The sequence below is a fragment of the Penaeus chinensis genome, chromosome 4, assembly GCF_019202785.1.
Source record: "Penaeus chinensis breed Huanghai No. 1 chromosome 4, ASM1920278v2, whole genome shotgun sequence".
In the NCBI taxonomy this organism is placed as follows: Eukaryota; Metazoa; Arthropoda; class Malacostraca; order Decapoda; family Penaeidae; genus Penaeus; species Penaeus chinensis.
In genome coordinates, this window is record NC_061822.1 from 3052873 (window position 1) to 3073955 (window position 21083).

The window sequence follows — 21083 nt, forward strand, 5'->3', positions numbered from 1 at the left end:
GGAGGAAACGGGCAAGTACCCTGGTCCTTGTCCGTTCTTCCCATTCCCCTCGTGCCCTCCCCTGCTGTGGGTGTAAAGATTAGAGGGTTGGCAATTTCTGCATCGTGTGTAATGTATGTGCAAGTGTTTTCCACCTTTTGCTTGTATCGCCATAGTCGGCTGTGTGCCAAGTACTGAACAGTTAACCAGAGATCTATTATGAATACTTGTTCATGCCTTGTCTGGTAAAGTTTCATTTTTACCATGTTAGACAAAAAGTGCTCTGTAGTTGTGGAAATGTGGATAATTATCTAGCATAGTGCACAGATACAGGGAAATGGATATTGCCATCTTGTAGAGCATAAGAAATGGTAAATATTACTGGTACAGCTGCTCTGACCTCGTATTTACCAAGAAATGGGGAAAATAACCTTTTGCAAATCTCTGCTCAGAGACGAGGTTCACAATTCCCTCGCACAGCTAGTGTTCTTAATGTTTTGGTGGGTGCTTGAACCTAAATGCGTTGCCTTTGTGTAGTAAAGCTACAGGCTTTCCATATTGTGTGAATATATGGCTTAGCAAATGGTGTACATACCCATGATCCTATTAATGTGTATCCTTTTTATGGAGCTTCCTAGTTCCTAGAGAAACATGCATGAAATCAGAAAGATGCTGGTAATTATAAAGTTCTCACAAGTGAGTTAAAAATGGATTATTTGATTGCAGTAACGAGTTACATGTCCCATTTTGTTTTAGCCCTTGCAAGGTAAACACGATGGTGACTTAATCTTGGAACAGTTTATGCAAAATTAAAAAAAAAAATCCTGGTAAATTTTAGGCTGCTGCAGATTTCTGTATTGCTTCCTATTCTATTTCTTTATACTCTAAAGATGGTAGTATCCAGTTTCCTGTGTGTTGCTCTTGGTAACATAACCAGATTTGGTATTAAGGACCGTCTCAGACAGGTGTAGTTGCTTTAACAAAGCCCCATATTCTTATAGGTAATGTAACTTTACTTTAAGACCAGTTCACTTCAAGCTTATTTATTGAAAGAAATTGCCTGAAATGTATTGCAGAAAATGCCAGCTCAAGTCCACATGCACTTCCTAGGACCAAGCCTTATCTTGCTTTGCATTGAATAACTTTATTATAATAACCCTACATGAATTATGCATGTTGGTTGGCAGCATGGTAAATAATTCTGATCAATTCTACTTTGTAATATTTTATCACATTGGGGGTCCAGTGGGGGTACTAGAATCACAAACTAATATTTAATATCATTAATGCAAATTCAGACTAGTGATACTAGTTGTCCGAGTTTTCACAATACTTTGTTACATGGTTTATTTACATTCATAGGCAGTTTATACCTATTTTTATTCTTGGCAGACAAATGATGAATCCTATTTCAGAACAACTCTTAAATGGTTTGGGATGCCTTTAAAATTTGTTCACTTTTGGTATATTTTATGAATCTGATGGTCATCATAAATGACCAGTTCAGGAAAGAAGTGTAAGTACTAAATGTTTATGGAATGATCTCTACCCCAAGTACTCTAACCAACAACTTCAAGGGGCATTCCTGATTAGTGGACTGGGTGACTGCATTGCATTTGTTGCAACGTATCTTTTATATTGGCCTGTACAGTGTTTTTACCTAGGTTTTACATCAGATGGTCATTTCTCCCTATCTTAGCTCATTGTTAATTTAAAACAAATTGGAGGAATTAAGCAGAATTAAAACTAATTTGACGGTTGAATCAAAATCAGTGGACTGGTTGCTTGGCTATGTTTTCCTCCCAAAGGGTGCTACATTTCTAGTAGCATCATTAGTACCACCAAACTGTCAACTACTTCAGCTTGTCCTCTCCATCCTCGCATTGTAATAGTATGCCTAAATACTTTGGGTACATGCTGAGCATGACCTCATCCACTAAGGGCTTGAAAGAGGTGTTGCCTATTTAGTAATCAGGAATATTTACAGCAGTGACTGTTTTGCAACAATCATTTTGGTAGGAAAATAAGCATTTACTTTATCAAGTTGATGTTTTGATAGTTTGTGAATTTTGACTGCCTTGTGGTAGGTTGATAATCTGTCAATATGATGCTTTGCTGCCATCAAAAAATATGGTTTTGGGCTTGATTGACCTGTGCCAGGTGTGGGGCTTGTAGGTTGGGGACTAGACTATGCCTCCCCTTTGCATTTTTTTTTTTTTTTTTTTTGTGCACAAGTCATAGCTTTTTTTTTTTTTGCCATTTTCCACTGTTTATCATTTGATTTGCTTTATGTAGATTGTGATACTATTCCTTGCACATACTCCATGTGGCTCTAGGAAGTATATAACTGCAGTAGTAATTATTTCTCCCCCTGCCCCCCCATATTAATTTTCTGTATTACCTGTGCTGCTAGTTATACCAAATTTGCCTATGATTATATATTCATATTTCCTAAAGCACTGTCATTATCTGGATTTTAGGGGTTAATATTATTACTTTTCCTTGCATTTTCTTCATTACTACTTTTTCCTAATGTGTAGTAAATCCATGATCTTGCATCATATTTATTCCAGAACTATTGGAATATAATTTCTATTAGACTTAAGATAAATTTGTTGACCAGCCAATGAGGATAGCAGGTTTTATTTATTCCAGAGGGTGTAATGGTAGCTGAGTGTGATCTCTTCCTGCCCAAACATCCTGCTTTGGAGAAGAGTATTCCAAACCTTCATGTCATTAAGGCTCTCCAGGTAAGAACTTCATTAGTTCACAAGTAGAAAGTTGTGGATGAGTGATTAAAGATTGACTTTTTAAAATTTATTACAAGTATTACTTAAAGCTAGTAGGTAGCAAAGATAAGGTTCCAGGACTTAGGATTATTCACGTGCATTTAGCAGAAGTTCCTCAGACCTCCAGAATGTGTTGTATTGCTTTCCATTTACATAGGACATGAAATTCCTCTTTTGGTGCATTAGTTAGTTTTTCCTGATATTTGTTACTTAATAATATAATGGGATTCCAGAGTCTGAAGTCCCGTGGTTATGTAGAGCAGAACTTTGCTTGGCGCCACTACTACTGGAGGCTTACCAATGAGGGTATCCAGTACCTGCGAGAGTATCTCCACCTTCCTTCTGAGGTAAGGATATGCTATTTCTATACCAAGTGCAATTAGCCTGCCAAGCTGTGTACTTGGTTTATATGTTTGGCCAATACTACAGGCTTTGAATAGCTACAATCTCATAAGCAAGCATAACCTTTTAGCATTGTTCATGGAAAATTCTGTAGCTTCAATGGTTGTACAGGAAATTTTTTCCTTGAGTGGGTGACTGCGCATGGCAGCTGGTGTGAAGTCTATTATTATTCATGAAGTGCTTATCAGCATAGTTTAACAAATAGTAAGAGTTTAGTGAATAGTTATTTGAAGATGAAAATTTGGTAATCTGTAACTAGTTTAGTAAATCCACATTTGTTCAATAGATTGTGCCAGCGACACTGAAGAAGCCAACAAGGCCTGAAGGTAGGCCCAGGCCTATTCACTCTCGTCCTGAGGGTCCACGTAGTGAAGGTTCCAGGGAAGCCTACAGGAGAGCTCCCCCAGGTGCCGACAAGACTGGCGATGCTGGTGCAGGATCTGCTTCAATGGAATTCGTAAGTATAGTATTAAATGTTAGTTTACATAAGTGCTTCCTATTTACATTAGTTGTTCATGTACAATAAATATATTCTGGGAATAATACCTTTTGAATTGATATTTTTACCCACCATATGCCAAATATGTTAATAGTATTTTTTTCTTTTTTCCAGCGTGCTGGTTTTGGCCGTGGCAAGAAACCTCAGTAAAATTTAAAGTAATAAAACGAGAAAGAGACCCTGGCTTTTTATTTTTTCCTCCCTCAGTTTGGCAAACAAGCCCTATTTTTTAAAAATGAGCATGAATGGAATTCCATTTTACCGATCAATGGTAACATGGCCAAAATTCATGCAAAATTATCTGTATAGTGTAAGTTCGAAATCCCCCTAATGGGTGTGTGAACTGACACAATTCTACAAGCCTGAGACTTAGAACAATTGCCATTGTAGTTATTATTGGTACAAATTTTATTAGTTGACTAGTAAATCTTTTTCTAATCTAAAGTTGGTAGAAGTTGAAATACACTTAGCTAAAAAGATGCATTTGAATAAAAGTACCAAATTTAGGGTCCTCTAATTTAACTTGGAGTAGTTATACACGTGTCAACGTACTAAAGTACGTTGAACAGGACGTTTCGCTACATGCAGCAGACTCCTGTGCCCAGCTGCTGGATGTTGCCAGAAATAACAAGTTTGATGCTGTAAGATTTCTTGTACCTGTCACTGAGGAGTTCTACAAGATTTTTAAAATGTCACTTGTAATTCTCCCTCCCCCCCCCCCCCCCCCATCCCAATGCAAAGCCTGTGCTGAAATGGGCTGATATTTAGGCCAGCATGCAAGAAAGGGCTAGAACAGTAATTTCTACTTTGAAATGTACCAAAATTACCTGTAAGATAAGATGTTAGGTTGAAAGAAGTATTGCTGCCAAATATGTATTCTGAAAATCTACTTGCTCCATTTGAGCAATTGTACCTGTGCTTCAACTACACGAGACTTCAATATGCCCAGTAGCTGGAAGTGGAGACATGCCACAAGAAGTAATGAAACCAGTTGTAGCCACCTGAAGAGGAACGGTGGAATTAAGGTATTATTATTAACTTGAATTTCTATTCCTATTTGAAAACTGCTTTACAATATAAGAGTAAGCATGAATGGAATTCCATTCTTACATGTGTAGTAGCATGGCCAAAATTCATGCAAAATTAAATGTACAGATGCAAGTAAATTTTCCACTTTGGAAAATGACCATTGACATTGTCCTACAGTCATCCTTTAAATTTATTTTGGTATACAAGTAAATTTCATTTGATTTATAAGATATTATCCTTTTAACTTCAGCTACAAGATTGCCCTGGATAAAGCCATATTGCTTTGTGCTGGAAGCAAAAGATCAAGAGGTCCCAAGTATTATGGAGCAAGATTGTTTGTAAAATTGTTTTAAAGGTGAGAGGATGGTCAGAAATGTTATAAAAAAGTTTAAGGTAGTAGGTCAAGTAGAGAGTAGTTGTTTAACCTGATCCAGATGGGTCACGTGCACCAGCGTTACACCAAACCGCTTGGTCTGCAGGGTACACCTTTACATGCTGTGATGTACCCAAGTTTATCATGCTCAGGGATTTGTTTACCCGGCAGTGATGTTAACCCCTTCCCGACGGGTCATGTCTAGACATGAAAACAAACCACTCGTAGGCAGCGACGGTTTGTTACACCCGACACCAAGGGGTTAATGCATGATTGATTGGAGTGCTTGCATGCAACTATCAACTGTGCATACACTTCAGTGATTTTTCACATACCATAGTCGTGTCGATCAATCTACTCAGACGGCCACTAGCTTGAAATTGGAATAATGGGAAAACTTAAATTTACCCTCTTCCATACCCTTTTGGTTCTGGCTTAACTTACCTGGAAACCAGCCTAATTAACTTTGAATGGGTAGTAACTTGTCAGCAACTGCATTTAGCCAAACAAACCATTGTCCAGCACTCAAGCTTGGCTCATCACAGCAAGAAAGTAATCTTTCCTTGGTAGGGTCAGTAATACTGTTTGAAACCGTCTTGCTCATCCTGGCAACTTGTTAGGACCAGCAGGACAATGAGTGCGTTCAGAAACTTGCCCAGCAGTGATGGATTAAGGAAGACTTTGGAAAGAAAATATACTACTATGGAGATTAACCCAATGGCGCCGGGTATAGCAAATTAAAAAAAACTCTACGCTCTGGCGAACGGTGGCAGCGCGCCGACTCAGAGCGCGTGATATCGGTCCATCAAGCCGAATCATTGCCTCGGGGCGTTTTGGCGCGGCGCCGCTGCGGACAGCCGCACGCCGCACATCGTGCGTATTGTTATGACGGCGATAGCCTTGACCCGTCGCCATTGGGTTAATGGCAATGAGCCAGCTTTGAGCATGGGAGTTCACTACATAAAGCTCGAAGCGCTTTGGCACGTCACTGCGGCGTACAGCCGCACTCTGCAGACCGAGCTGTTTGACGCTAGGTGTGACCCAGCGGTATCAGGTTAACCATACTGCAACCAGGTCTAATCTAAACATTATACTAGCTCCTGCATAGTCTATAACTGCTCAGATACATAGGTAACTTATCTGCAAGTGAACTTTTGATGGACCATGTACTTTCCCATCAACTCAATATTTACATAGTACTGCAATTGACTTCTTTATACCCCCCCCCCCCCCCTCCCCCTCATTTAACCCAATGCCGATGGGGAAAAATGAAAAAAAATGGGAAAATGCTGTGCTCATTTTCTGTATTTTTTGTGGTGTCTGCACATAGATGGCTCTGCTAGTGCTTAGCCACAAAGTCAATTAGTAAACCTGGTGACCTTACCCGATTTGAATTGTCAGGAATTTTTTTTTACTAATGCTATGAATAGCGATTGTGTTATTTTTATTAAACATAATTATTGTTATAAACCTTAATAACAGCATAATGAGTGTAAAATATTTTTGTAAATCAAAGAAAAGGGTAAAAGGGCGAGACATGCAGTACTTGTAATTAGCTCATTGGTGACTTAGTACAAGTGTAGCCATCTTTGTAAAAACAATCAAAACCAGTAACTCGGTGGGCATATTATGTCAGCATTGGGTTTAGCCAACCTAAAAGTAAAGCTCCTGCGAGTGAATGAGTAGGCAATTACCATTATTTAGGGTGTCATTTACCTTTGGCCACTTTTGTTGCATCAATGTCATGCAGAGTTGCACAAAACAATTGTTGCTTATTTCTCCTGACTATGGTCACTGAGGAGGTACAGATCTTTTTAGCCTTTTCTTAACCCCTGTTTACGGGTGTGATGGGTAGACACGTGCTATGCCCACTGTGAGTACTTGTTTGATTGTTTTTAGACAAAGATGGCTATATTTGTACTAAGTCACCAATGAGCCAGTTATGAGTACTGCCTGTCTTGCCTGTTCACCCTTTTCTTTGATTTACGAAAATATTTTACATTATCTTATTTTGCTGTAACTAATATTAAAAAACGCTATAATAGTTTATAATAAAAACATCGATATTCATAGCACTAGTAAAATATACGTTTTTCCCGCCAAATCAAATCGCGTATGGGCACAGCATTTTTCCCTTTTTTTTAAATTTTCCCCGGCGGCATTGGGTTAAAAAAAAAAAAAAACTGAATTTATTGGATGATCATGGTTCCAATTTCATCTTGAGGCTAATTGGGCATGAAGCCTGGCATGGTATGGGAAACCATGTGATTTAATATACTAGTTTTACCTTGTTGAAAATTAAAGTAGGGTATACGAATTAGGGATTGAATTGCACAGAAAAATGCTTGTGAAGTATTTGGTTGTTTCATCAGCCCTCATAGTTCTCTAGCTGTGTGGTGTTGTAGGTAACGTTCTGTAACCTGCACATCTCTAGGGCTTTAAAACTAACCTAGATAAATGTCCATATCATAGTGCTACTTAACCCTGTGGTTTAGTAGTCTCCCAAACCTGGAACAAGGTTCCACATTTTACTAAGTTATAATTTTAAAGTCAAGTTACATATCTAGTAGATTTCTTATTCAAGAGAAACTAATTAGTTTTTAGTATAAATTCTAGGAAAGTTCTTGTGGTTATATAAAAAAAAAAAAAAAAGGCGGTAATATTGTAAATGCACAAAACTTGAGATATACCATCACTCAATTTTGTAATGCAAATACCAAAGTATTAAAGCTTGATTGCCAATTATTAGTATTATGGTGGTGGTGATTCATATTTCTTTTCTCAGGATGAGGGTGAAAAAGGCTGACTAAAGTGGATGATGATCTTTTGGGCTCTGTTTTAATGAAGGTAAGTTTTATATAAACTTTTCATATTTTTTTTCCCACCTTTTCTCATTTTATCTATCCATCCTCTTTTGACAGGCCTTACTTTGTGGAGAATAGTGTTGAGTTCCATGTAAGCTAGTTACTGCAGATATAGCCTTTAGGGTTAAAGATAATCACTCCATTTGGTTGGTTTTTTTCTGCCTCCATGGTTTCAAGCCGTGTGTCATTGTTGGTAATGTTCTGTTACTTTCATGACTTTGTGGCCTCCATAACCAACCTAGATCAGAACCACATCATAGTGCTATCTTACCTTTTTGGTTTGATAGTCTCCCAAACCTGGGACATGTATTTAGTAAGAATTATAGATTGGAAATATAAAATTTTATTAACCCAATGGCATCGGGTATAGAAAATTAAAAAAAACTCTACGCTCTGGCGAACGGCGGCAGCGCGCCGACTCTGAGCGCGTGAATTCGGTACATCAAGCCGAATCATTGCCTCGGGGCGTTTTGGCGCGGCGCCGCTGCGGACAGCCGCACGCCTCAAATCGGGCGTATTGTTATGACGGCGTTAGCCGTGACCCGGCGCCATTGGGTTAAACTACCAAGATGTTGGCAGGTATGGTGGAATGCAAATTTCTTTGAATTATACATTTATTACTTAACAAATTTCTTTTTCAGACTTGAAGTGTAGACCTAACCTGAGAGGATCACTAGGCCTATTCTCAAGAGGGCCAGATTTATAAATGTATTGGAAATGTCCATGGACCAACACTACCTCCCAAGCTAATGATATGGCTGAAAGTAGGTTCTCAACAATTATGTAGTTTCCTATGTTATTTTACAGCACAGTTAAAAGTCTTGAGTATGGTTGCTCTAGGCTAATCCAAACTGATGCTAGAACAAAATTGTGAAAATTTGGTTATGAACAATGCATTGTGTATTGGTTTCATCTCGTTTTACATACAATTGAAATTAATGTCGTATATTTTTTTTTTAATACTGTAAGCTGGCAATTCTCTTAATTGGTCTATCACCCTGCTAGAACAAACCCCAGGATCTTTGCTGTGTTCATGAAACAGCCAAGATAGGACCGTACATCTGTGGATAGAATTAAAAGTAAATTTATATTCCTTGAAGTGACAATGTAATAAGATGTTTTCTTGTCCATTAGGTTATGGTAGCAGTGCCTGTGACTGGCAAAATACTAAGGTGAGATCTTTTTACAGTAAAGTGTTGTAGTGTAGACGGTGAAATATATTAGCACTTTGGATATTAAATGTTTTCATTATAGAGAACATAACTAGGTATGCAAGTTACATTGCACCTTTTTAGTTTATACTAACTGGTGTTCTATACCTTGCAAGAATGAATTCAGATTGTAGCTACATCCATATATATATATGCACAAGCTCAACATGTCTGATACACTATACACTTCTGCACTTCTTTTGCACACTGGAAATTTATAATTGAAGTACGTACCTGTTAAGAAAATGTAATCACTGCATTTAATTGTTTACATTAGTTTCTCAATTCAAATGATTTGTTTTTCAGTGGAAGGGAAATTTGCCAAAGGGACCTGTATTTGATGGTGAATTTAAACTGGTGTATCTCCTGTAACAGGACCAGAATTATGGTAAGTCTTCAGTAGCATGGAAAGATTCACATTTGATTCCTATACTTTAACCACATATTTTACATATATATTCATACTTGTATGTATGGAATATACACAATTTCCAATACATTCATGTATATATGTTTGATATGACTGCAATGGCTGATCAGAACTTTGCATTTTCCAAAAAACTTAGTTCATCACAAAACTATCCTTAGTTTTAAGACAGTCCTCTTATGTTGATGATCACTATACCTAACCTACATTGTCTGAAAAATCATGAAAAACAATATATCTGATGAAATTATTCAGTAAATGAATGTTTTTTTTTGTTTGAATATTGATACAACTATTCTTACAGGAATTTTGGCTGAAAGGGTGTTCTTCAAAATGCCTAGTTGCTTATAAGAAAGGTAAGTTGATGCAAAGAATATTTTTTGCCAATTGTTAAAAATGATGATTCATAGGTATCTGAAATCAATTGCATCTGAAAATATTTTGATGTCAAAACTAGGGCGAACTGATGAACCTACTAAAATCTGTCCACACTTGTGTTGGTATTGTTGCTAATTTATTATTTTTTTTTTTTCCCCAGATTGGTTTTCCTGCATTTTTCCACAAGGGCATGGTGAGCAAGCTAATTTTATTCTAATTTAAGTTGTCCATTTGTTTACCGATTCCAATATTCTGACTATATGAAGACCCTTTAAACATCCCATAGCGTTCTGAGTAAATTTATTAATTTATTGAATGCACTAATTTTGCATTGCATTATACATCAATCAAAGCTGATGCTAGAACAAATTTGTGAAAATTTGGTATGAACAATGCATTGTATTCGTTTCCTCTTATTTTACATGCAATTGAAATGAATGTTATCTATTTTTTCTGAATACTGTAATCTGGCAATTCTTGCTCCCCTCCCCATCACTATAAAAATTGTGACAATGCCTGATGTGTAGTTTGGATAACATTTACAACTTCAGTGATGGTTTTGAGATCTCGCGGCATCATAGTAAGGGTTGGACTGGCATGGGGGATTAGCACAGCCAAATTGAAAGGCATGAGCATAATTGCTTTTGTCTATATTGAAGCTGGTGCCAGAATAAGGAATGTGAAAATTTGGTTATGAACAATACCATGTGTGTTGGTTTCATCTCGTTTTACAAACAAAATAACCGAATTAGTATTTGGCAAGAAACAGGATTGTCAGCCTGCATCAGCAGCTTCTCAATAGATGTTAGCTTGCTTGGTATTTAAAGTATTACCATAATGCTTTTGGACCAGATTTTCAGTGAAATTATCAGCCCTATCTAATGTATTTATCTAAAAAAAAAATGTCCAACCCTTTTCAGCTACAGAACTAGGCCCAATTGTTTACAGGTTCCATAAGGGAGTTCCCACTTTTATGTGATGCAGAATGATGTAGCAGTCATGTATGACTTTACCTTGAAATCAAATGGGTCTATGAAACATTTGGTACTTTGATAACCTACTCGCTTTGGCTAAAGTGATCTTTCTATAGCGGAAGATCATTACTGGATCTGGAGACCATGTGGCTCCAGACAAAAGCCAATTCAAATTTTGGTTCCTGTAAAGTTCAGAACTCAATCTTAGCTTTAGGGTTTCTGTACCCTCTGGTTATGTAATCCACCAAGTGGCATTGTTTTTCTAATAAGCCAAATATTTAGGAGTTTAACATTCAGCAGTTTCTTGAATATCATTTTGTTCCTGGAACTTAACTATAAGGAACAATTGTATAACCTCCATAAAAGGCAGTAACCATGTTTGATGGATATATTTTTGACAAGGCAACCATAAAAACACTAGCCACAGGCATAATGTGTTGTCATGTGACATGCTGGAAGTACAAATGTATCATGTTCCATCAAATCTGACTCCATGGGTAAACTGCAGATATCTATTTTTTTTGTGCTTGGTATGTCTAGTAGGTTGGAATGTGGTTGAATGATATACATCCAAGTACTATTAAAAAATTATGACCTGAACTGTTACTGTAGCACTTGGTCTGAGATTATACTGCAAAACAGGAAGGTAACAAAATGTGAAGGTAGTTCAGTCTGCATATCAACCATATGACTATTAACATTTCATCTTCTAGCTTGCTTGCTTGGTGGTCTATCACCCTGCTAGAACAAACCCAAAGATCTTTGCTGTGTTCATTAAACAGCCAAGATGAGACAATACATCGGTGGATAGAATTCAAAGTACATTTATATTCCTTGATGTGACAATGTAATAAGATGTGTTTTCTTGTCCATTAGGTTATGGTAGCAGTGCCTGTGACTGGCAAAATACTAAGGTGAGATCTTTTTACAGTAAAGTGTTGTAGTGTAGATGGTGAAATATATTAGCACTTTGGGTATTAAATGTTTTCATTATAGAGAACATAACTAGGTATGCAAGTTACATTGCACCTTTTTAGTTTGTACTAACTGGTGTTCTATACCTTGCAAGAATAAATTCAGATTGTAGCTACATCCATATATATATATATATATATATGCACAAGCTCAACATGTCTGATACACTATACACTTCTGCACTTCTTTTGCACACTGGAAATTTATAATTGAAGTACGTACCTGTTAAGAAAATGTAATCACTGCATTTAATTGTTTACATTAGTTTCTCAATTCAAATGATTTGTTTTTCAGTGGAAGGGAAATTTGCCAAAGGAACCTGCATTTGATGGTGAATTTAAACTGGTGTATCTCCTGTAACAGGACCAGAATTATGGTAAGTCTTCAGTAGCATGGAAAGATTTTACAAGGATATATTCATACTTGTATATATGTGAATATACACAATTTCCAATGCATTCATATATGTTTGATATGACTGCAATGGCTGATCAGAACTTTGCATTTTCCAAAAAGCTTATTTCATCACCCGTTTAACATTAGGACAGGTGTGAGAATGACAAACTATCCTTAATTTTAAGACAGTCCTCTTATTACTATCCTTGAAATTTATTCTTGGTTTGATGATGATCACTATACCTTACCTACATTGATAAATCCTGAAAAACAATATTTCTGATGAAATTATTCATTAAATGTATGTGTGTGTTTTAGATGGAATATTGATACAACTATTCTTACAGGAATTTTGGCTGAAAGGGTGTTCTTCAAAATGCCTTGTTGCTTATAAGAAAGGTAAGTTGATGCAAAGAATATTTTTTGCCAATTGTTAAAAATGATGATACATAGGTATCTGAAATCAATTGCATCTGAAAATATTTTGATGTCAAAACTAGGGCGAACTGATGAACCTACTAAAATCTGTCCACACTTGTGTTGGTATTGTTGCTAATTTTAAATTTTTTTTTCCCCAGATTGGTTTTCCTGCATTTTTCCACAAGGGCATGGTGAGCAAGCTAATTTTATTCTAATTTAAGTTGTCCATTTGTTTACCGATTCCAATATTCTGACTATATGAAGACCCTTTAAACATCCCATAGCGTTCAGAGTAAATTTATTAATTAATTGAATTGTATTTTAAGTTGTGAAATACAAAGCTAAATTAAAGCATGCAGTCGTTCAAAAAAAATTCATTCACAAATTACTTGGCATAACTTTTATCTTTGAATTTTTTTTTGTATTGAAGTGTTGATTTATTTCAGGTTTTCCTCAGGTTCCTTAGATGTAGGAATCTTCATAAACTTAGGTAAGACTTCTAAACCATAATGAATTTGTATATTATGGTGTAATGATGATTCTTAACCCTTACCTACATTGTTTGACAAATCATGAAAAGCAAGATTTCTGATAAGATAATGGTCTAGTAAATGCACCAGGTAGATACAGAATAATAATTGAACTTTGTTTACAGGTTTTGGCTTGTAATAGTGCTGTACTGCTGCTGGTGACTGTTGAAAGAACAAAGGTAAGTTAGTACTGAAAATCACCTTTTGCCACTTGTTAAAAATGATGATTCATAGGTATCTGAAATCAATTGCATCTGAAATAATTTGATGTCAAAACTAGGGCGAACTGATAAAGCTTCTTCAGCCCTCTAAACTACTATCTGTAACAAGTTGCTAAACTTTTTCTTTTCTTTTTTTACCAGATTGTTTTCCCAGCTGTTTCCTTGTGTGGTGAGTAAGCATACATACATAATGATATGGTAGCTGTTTTACTGATGACTCCAATAATCTGACTATATGAAGACCCTTAAACATCCCATAGCGTTCTGAGGAATGTTCTTGATTAACAAGTGCATTATATTTGGCATTGCCTTTCACACATTTTTATTTTACAGTGAAGATGTACTGTAGAATCCATGAAGAAATTCTCTTAAAAGCAACTAAGGACTTCTTAGTTCCTCAAAGACCTAAACTTGCCTGCAGAATCTGATTCAGGAAAGACAGTATTTGTTCTCATGAATGAAAGAATTCAGAATAAGGAATCTGCAAAAACTTGGGTAAGACTTTTGACTGCAAGTTTAATGAATTTGTAGATAATGGTGTGATGATTCTTTTATTCCTTACCTACATTGTTTGAAAAATCATGAAAAGCAATATATTCTGATGTCAGGGAAGTAGTTTAGGTAATGTGCTTGGTACAAATAAAATATTGATTGAAATTAATATTTTTACAGGTATTTTGGCTCGAAGGCATACTGCAAGTCGGCGATTGGTTATAGGACAGAGGTAAATTAGCACTGAATTGGGCATTTTCCTCACTTGTTTTAGATGATGATTCATAGGTATCTGAAATCAATTGCATCTGAAACCATTTGATGCCAAAACTAGGGCGAACTGATAAAACTACTACGTCCTTCCAAACAAATAGTTGTGGGGTTTTGCTAATACTTTTTCTTTTTAACCAGATTAGTCCAGACTCCAGTTTCCTGTAGTCTACTTCAGGAATTTTGGATCTAATAATGCACTGCAAGTTGGTGGATTGACTTTAGGACATATATCCCTGTAGGGGGTGGTCAGGGTGAGTAAGCAGAGATGAATATATATAGTAGCTATCTATTTACTGATGATTTTAATAATCTGATTCTATGAAGACCATTTAACATCCCATAGCGTTCTGAGGAATGTTTTGGAATAAAGAATGTTTTCAGTTTGGCAGTGTTTCATACGTGTTTTATTTTTCAGTGCTGAAGATGAACTGTACTGTGGGAAAACTCGTCACACATGAAGGTAGCTAAAGATCCCTTAGTTCATCAAATATTGACTAAATCTATTGAAAGTATAGATTGTGGTTTGATGATGAATTTTTAACCCTTACCTACATTGTTTGAGACTCATGAAAAGCAAACATATCTGATATCAAGGAAATTTAGAAAATGTACTATGTTAATATGTATACAATGCTAATTGCACTTTGTTTACAGGGATGTCGGATTGTAATAATGGATTGCAAGTTGGCCAATTGATCTTTGGACAAATAATGGTACGTTTCTATTGAAGAGGACTTTTTAGCACTTCTTTTGAATGATGATTCATAGGTATCTGAAATCAATTGCATCTGAAATATTTTGATGCCAAAACTAGGGCGAACTGATTAAACTACTACGTCTTTCCAAACAAATAGTTGTGGGGTTTTGCTAATACTTTTTCTTTTTAACCAGATTAGTCCAGACTTCAGTTTCCTGTAGTCTACTTCAGGAATTTTGGATCCGATAATGCACTGTTGGTGGATTGACTCTAGGACAAATATCCCTGATATTGAGTAAGTTGAGTAAGCACAGATGGAAATATAGTAGCTATCTATTTACTGATGATTTTAATAATCTGATTCTATGAAGACCATTTAACATCCCATAGCGTTCTGAGGAATGTTTTGGAATAATGTTTTCAGTTTGGCAGTGTTTCATACGTGTTTTATTTTTCAGTGCTGAAGATGAACTGTACTGTGGGGAAAATTCGTCACACATGAAGGTAGCTAAAGATCCCTTAGTTCATCAAATATTGACTAAATCTATTGAAAGTATAGATTGTGGTTTGATGATGATTTTTTAACCCTTACCTACATTGTTTGAGACTCATGAAAAGCAAACATATCTGATATCAAGGAAATTTAGAAAATGTACTATGTTAATATGTATACAATGCTAATTGCACTTTGTTTACAGGGATGTTGGATAATGGATTGCAAGTTGGCCAATTGATCTATGGACAAATAATGGTACGTTACTATTGAAGAGGACTTTTTAGCACTTCTTTTGAATGATGATTCATAGGTATCTGAAATCAATTGCATCTGAAACCATTTGATGTCAAAACTAGGGCGAACTGATAAAACTACTAAATCCTTCTAAACTGATATTGGTATTATTTTGCTAATACATGAAATTTCTTTTACCAGACTAGTTTCCCAGCTGCAATTCCTCTTCTGTGGTAAGTAGAAAAGTAAACGCAATTTGTTATAAGTGTGCATTCAATTGATATGAATAGTTTTATTAGCAGCATAGTTGCATGTCTAGGCTTGATAGTATTTTCTGCATAATAGAAATATTCCACTAGTGTATAGAAATGGGTATTGGCAGAATAGTTTATACACATGCATATTTCACTCCTCTTTACAACTAGATAGCATAATTATCATTATTTTAGGGATTGCTGAAATAAAAAAGTTTAGCATAGTTAGTTTTCATAAGTAGTTACAGACTTCACTACCTACACTACTCCAATACTTAGTTGTTAGGTGGTTAGACCTACAAGTTCTCAAAGTAGTGAACCAATTTAAAGCCGAATTGAAAACTAGCTAATGAGTAATAAGTGTTGGCATGCATTGGCAGTTTGTACCTAGTCTGTCTGGAACTCTATGCACAATAATAAGCACCTAACTGCTGATACTTAGATTTGTCTAATGGTGGTCCCAAACAATTGTTACTATTGGAGAATAGTTTTGTTGAATGATAAGACGGTGTAGGGTATTTAATGATATACCTTCCACAGCCGTGTCCACCAAAGCCATTGGTGAACTGAGCTGTGGAAGGCATGATCTGCAGAGCCATTGCAAATGTATATCCACAACTGAAGGGTTAATTATTGATCAGTCTTTGTTTTGAGGATGTACATGGTATACCTTCACTGCACAATGTTTGTTAATTTAAACTAATCCCATCACTTGACTACTGCTATATTATCAGGGATAATGAATCTGAAATCTTGGATGTACATATCTGATCACTGGGAGACTGAGGGGCATTAGTTACCCTTTACACATTTAGTAATTTAAATCCAGCATTTTCATCTTGCATTCATTTATTACTGTCTGTTGATGCTTGAGAAGCTGATATTTAAAAAATGTAATCTTATGAAAGCAATATTTTATTTACAACAAGAGCCTGTAATTATTGATGTATGAGAAACAATGGTAATAGAATTTGCTTAACCCATTGGCGTCGGGTATAGAAAATTAATAAAACTCTACGCTGTGGCGAACGGCGGCAACGCGCCGACTTTGAGCACGTGAATTCGGTACATCAAGCCGAATCATTGCCTCGGGGCGCTTTGCCGCAGCACCGCTGCGGACAGCCGTACGCCTCATTTCGGGTGTATTGTTATGACGGCGATAGCCGTGACCCGTCGCCATTGGGTTAAGTTTAGCTACACTGATTCAGTCGGATGATCAAGTGCATTTCACTCCTGGCAGCTATAGTAAACACTGGGAGGGGGAAGTGGCCTAATTAATATCAATATAGAATGCATTGTATATAGGAAGAACAAAGTTGTGTGCTTGTTTAAAGAATGTATGCTCATGAAAACATTATTTCAGATGTTGGTGCTTTTTCACTGGGATGTATGATCTTTCTAAAACTTCTGGTAAGAATCTGACCAAACATGTTACTTAAGATTGATTTTGATGATGATTTCATATACCTTACCTACATTGTTTGAAGATTTGTGAAAAACAATTATCTCTGATAAGGGAATTGTCCAGAAAATTTACCTGGTATAGGTAGAATATTAATTGAATATATTTACAGGTTTTGTAAAGACTGATGTACTGCAAGGTGTCTGATTTTTAGGACAAAGGTAAGTTTGTATTGAAAATGACTTTTTGTTAGTTAAAATGATGATTCATAGGTATCTGAAATCAATTGCATCTGAAATATTTTGATGCCAAAACTAGGGCGAACTGTTAAAACTACTACGCCTTTCCAAACAAATAATTGTGGGGTTTTGCTAATACTTTTTCTTTTTAACCAGATTAGTCCAGACTCCAGTTTCCTGTAGTCTACTTCAGGAATTTTGGGATCGATAATGCACTGTTGGTGGATTGACTTTAGGACAAATATCCCTGATATTGAGTAAGTTGAGTAAGCACAGATGGAAATATAGTAGCTATCTATTTACTGATGATTTTAATAATCTGATTCTATGAAGACCATTTAACATCCCATAGCGTTCTGAGGAATGTTTTGGAATAAAGAATGTTTTCAGTTTGGCAGTGTTTCATACGTGTTTTATTTTTCAGTGCTGAAGATGAACTGTACTGTGGGGAAAATTCGTCACACATGAAGGTAGCTAAAGATCCCTTAGTTCATCAAATATTGACTAAATCTATTGAAAGTATAGATTGTGGTTTGATGATGATTTTTTAACCCTTACCTACATTGTTTGAGACTCATGAAAAGCAAACATATCTGATATCAAGGAAATTTAGAAAATGTACTATGTTAATATGTATACAATGCTAATTGCACTTTGTTTACAGGGATGTCGGATTGTAATAATGGATTGCAAGTTGGCCAATTGAGCTTTGGACAAATAATGGTACGTTTCTATTGAAGAGGACTTTTTAGCACTTCTTTTGAATGATGATTCATAGGTATCTGAAATCAATTGCATCTGAAACCATTTGATGCCAAAACTAGGGCGAACTGATCAAACTAATTAATCCAACTATTGGAATCTTGTTAGTATATAGCTAATTACTTTTTTTTTCTTTTTAAAGGTGACTGCGGTTTCGAGCAATATTGATATTGCCGCCAAGACTAGAGGAAATAAAGTAGGTGCATGTCCATAATTTGGCCATTAATTTCTTTGAAATGATGCTATTGCTGATAAGTCTGAAACAATAGTGAAGATATTCCTGACTGATCCAAATTTTAAGATGAAAACTATTGGAATGTGTAAGACACCATTTAAAGAAGTTCATATATTTTCAGGCACTTTTGTAAACCAGCTGCAGTAATGGTCTTCCAGGGAAGAGGTAATTAAAAGTAGCAGGTAAGTTGCATTTAAGTCTAAGGTTGGAGAAGTATAAATACTAGAATTAATGCCTATACATCAAAATGACAGAGCTAAATTGCTGAATAGACATTGAATTCTTCAGCATCGCATGTATCTTATGAATTTTGATATTGGATGCAAATTACATAGTACATATTTGTGCCATGTCAAGAGACTTCAAAACCAACTGATTAAGAATTCAATTATGAAAAGTTAAGCCTAACAGGACGGGCAGTTTTTGGCATTATTAGTTTCAAAGTCCAGGATGGTCCCCGTCATTTTCAGGTGGAAGCAGATTTAGTGGTTGAATTTTTTTTTTTGCCATTTTAAAAATTTGTATGGTTTTCTTGAACAATTGGTATGTTTTCGAGCCTTACAATCTGTTTAGGGACCCATATTCCAATTTCTAGTCAGTTATATTGATGTAATTTTTTTTTTTTTTTTTTTTTTTTTTTTAAGAAACTTCCACTTTAGTTTGATGTAATGCAGGCCTTTTCAGTATTAATTTTCTTTTAAGCTTTCAGTTGATATTAATTTTAGTGCATGTTTTTGCATGTCATAACCCCCTTTTCTTGGCGAGAAATAAAATGGAAAATAAAAATATTGTTTTTCTTTCCTATGTTCTTAAGTCTGGTAGTACTCAACTGGAGCATATTAAGAGTATACCTCCAATTCATGAGGAACTGTTAAAATAACTCTTGTACAACTTTGTTACTTTTGATTAATCAGCCATAATATCTGGAAATATCACTCGGGAATTCCTGATATGGCAACAGCTGAAATTTGAACTGCCTTCCACCACAATACCAATATCTGGAAATGGTCATCCAGGCTTTTATATTTCTCAAATGGATAAATTATTCTTGGCAAGTGACATTTTTTCTTGCTGTAAAAAAAAAAAAAAGCCATGTTGAAAGGTTGACTTTGTCAGACATGTATGGCCTAGGGGAACCATTGGCACACTATCCCTCAAAGGGGACCCTGAGGGGTGGGCGGTTTCTCCCAACATACCCCAAGCACGAAGACTTGTTCCTTTATCAACTAGCCTCACAATTTAAATTATGATCTCCAACCCCAGCTTAGGGGACGAAGACTGTGGCCCAGTGCTGGGAATCTCCTCTACCTTGAGCCTCAGCCCTTGCCTCAACTTATTTTGCACGGTCTCCCCCCCCCCCCCCCCTCCCCCCCTTTCCATTTCTTATCTTCGCCAACCCTTTCCCAGTCCAATTCCTGAGGTGAGAGCTATGAACACGGTATTCCCTTGGTTAATTGTTTACCCCCTTACCCGTCATAGGGACCCTGAGAGGTATGCCTTTTCTCCCTCCCCCCCAACACTTCAGGCTTACCATAGCTAGTAATTTTTTTTTTTTTTTTTTTTTTTTTTAACCCTTAGTGGTATTGAGGCTTGCCCCCTGTATTAACTAGCCCAGCTCTACTTCGCTGGCGGTCCGCGGTCCCAATCCGGACCTTCCGAGGTGAAGGAAGACTCTCTGCTCCAGGAGGAGTAAGAAAGTATAATAAAATGAAGTAGCAGTGCAAACATTTTTTTTTCCTTTTGAAAATACACCGATCTCAACTGAGATTGTTAGCTACAAAATTTATTTTTATCCACTAGAGCTTATTTTTAGAAGCCTATCAGTGTGACTATGAAATTAATAAAATCGTATGGGGAATACTATGGAGTACTGATTGGTGGTTTTATTTTCGATTGCATTTAAAATATTAATCCGGACCTCTGAATATATTAACTGGGTTACCAAACCCAAATCGTATACCCAGGTTGAAAAGATGCCCCCCCCCCCCCCCCCACACACACACGTGCAATCATTTTCTACCTCCTATTACATCAACCTTACTGCTTCCCCCCCCCCCCCCCCCCCAATCCTTTGCCCGTTGTCGTGGGGGGACTTAGGAGACGGAGACTGAGACCCAATGATGGGGAACTTAACCTTGGGACTCAGCCATCGACTCAACTAATTTTGCATGGTCTTTTTTATCCCACTTATACTTTTCGTTTCAGTTTCTTCACCAATCCCTTCTACTATCCACCTAAGGTGTGAGAGCCGTGCTGAAAGGATGAAAGGCTGACTTTGTGCCAGTCCTGAACGGCCTGAGGGAACCATGGGCACGGTATTCCCCTGCTTTAGTTGTTTAGCCCTTACCCCTCAAGCGACCCTGAGGGGTGGACTATTTTTTTTTCCCCAACATACTCCAGGCTTATTATGGCCAATAATGAAGACGTAACCTCACTCTTAGGGGCAATGAGGCTTGCCCCTTTATCAAATAGCCCCAATCCCAGCTCTCCTTTGACCACAACTACACCCCCCCAATCCCTTGCCCGTTGTTG

General features: G+C 36.6%; 2 protein-coding genes, 1 long non-coding RNA gene and 3 other non-coding genes across 7 annotated transcripts in view; all 6 read left to right on the forward strand.

Moving 5' to 3' along the window:
• The window catches only part of LOC125047719 (40S ribosomal protein S10-like), a 4470-nt gene extending 623 nt beyond the window's left edge, over positions 1-3847 (forward strand). The window contains exons 3-6 of one of the 2 annotated variants that reach the window (XM_047646106.1): positions 2635-2729; positions 3002-3115; positions 3457-3627; positions 3784-3847. In XM_047646106.1, the coding sequence (XP_047502062.1) occupies positions 2635-2729; positions 3002-3115; positions 3457-3627; positions 3784-3819 (416 nt within the window). In that variant the 3' untranslated portion in view covers positions 3820-3847. Of the gene's footprint in view, positions 1-2618; positions 2730-3001; positions 3116-3456; positions 3628-3783 lie in introns of both variants that reach the window. The other variant, XM_047646115.1, reaches the window with a different exon arrangement.
• Positions 3848-3909: 62 nt separating this feature from the next.
• On the forward strand, positions 3910-13206 carry LOC125047727. Its single transcript, XM_047646129.1, has 13 exons — positions 3910-4694; positions 4949-5053; positions 7857-7918; positions 8577-8699; positions 9070-9107; positions 9453-9534; positions 9878-9929; positions 10112-10144; positions 11802-11839; positions 12195-12276; positions 12644-12695; positions 12875-12907; positions 13163-13206. The coding sequence occupies exons 4-10, from the start codon at positions 8685-8687 to the stop codon at positions 12258-12260; spliced, it is 324 nt and encodes a 107-aa protein (XP_047502085.1). The 5' UTR covers positions 3910-4694; positions 4949-5053; positions 7857-7918; positions 8577-8684; the 3' UTR covers positions 12261-12276; positions 12644-12695; positions 12875-12907; positions 13163-13206.
• Positions 13207-13369: 163 nt separating this feature from the next.
• On the forward strand, positions 13370-19337 carry LOC125047731. Its single transcript, XR_007116765.1, has 18 exons — positions 13370-13425; positions 13609-13636; positions 13801-13962; positions 14140-14191; positions 14371-14483; positions 14648-14692; positions 14887-14945; positions 15124-15224; positions 15388-15433; positions 15628-15680; positions 15861-15892; positions 17277-17323; positions 17488-17536; positions 17711-17811; positions 17979-18024; positions 18219-18277; positions 18459-18512; positions 18673-19337. It is a non-coding gene; the product is annotated as an uncharacterized LOC125047731 (long non-coding RNA).
• LOC125025329 lies at positions 14755-14826 on the forward strand. Its single transcript, XR_007114897.1, has one exon. It is a non-coding gene; the product is annotated as a small nucleolar RNA SNORD34 (small nucleolar RNA).
• LOC125025327 lies at positions 15496-15567 on the forward strand. The gene has a single exon (XR_007114895.1). It is a non-coding gene; the product is annotated as a small nucleolar RNA SNORD34 (small nucleolar RNA).
• Positions 18087-18158, forward strand: LOC125025328. Its single transcript, XR_007114896.1, has one exon. It is a non-coding gene; the product is annotated as a small nucleolar RNA SNORD34 (small nucleolar RNA).
• Positions 19338-21083: the final 1746 nt, after the last annotated feature.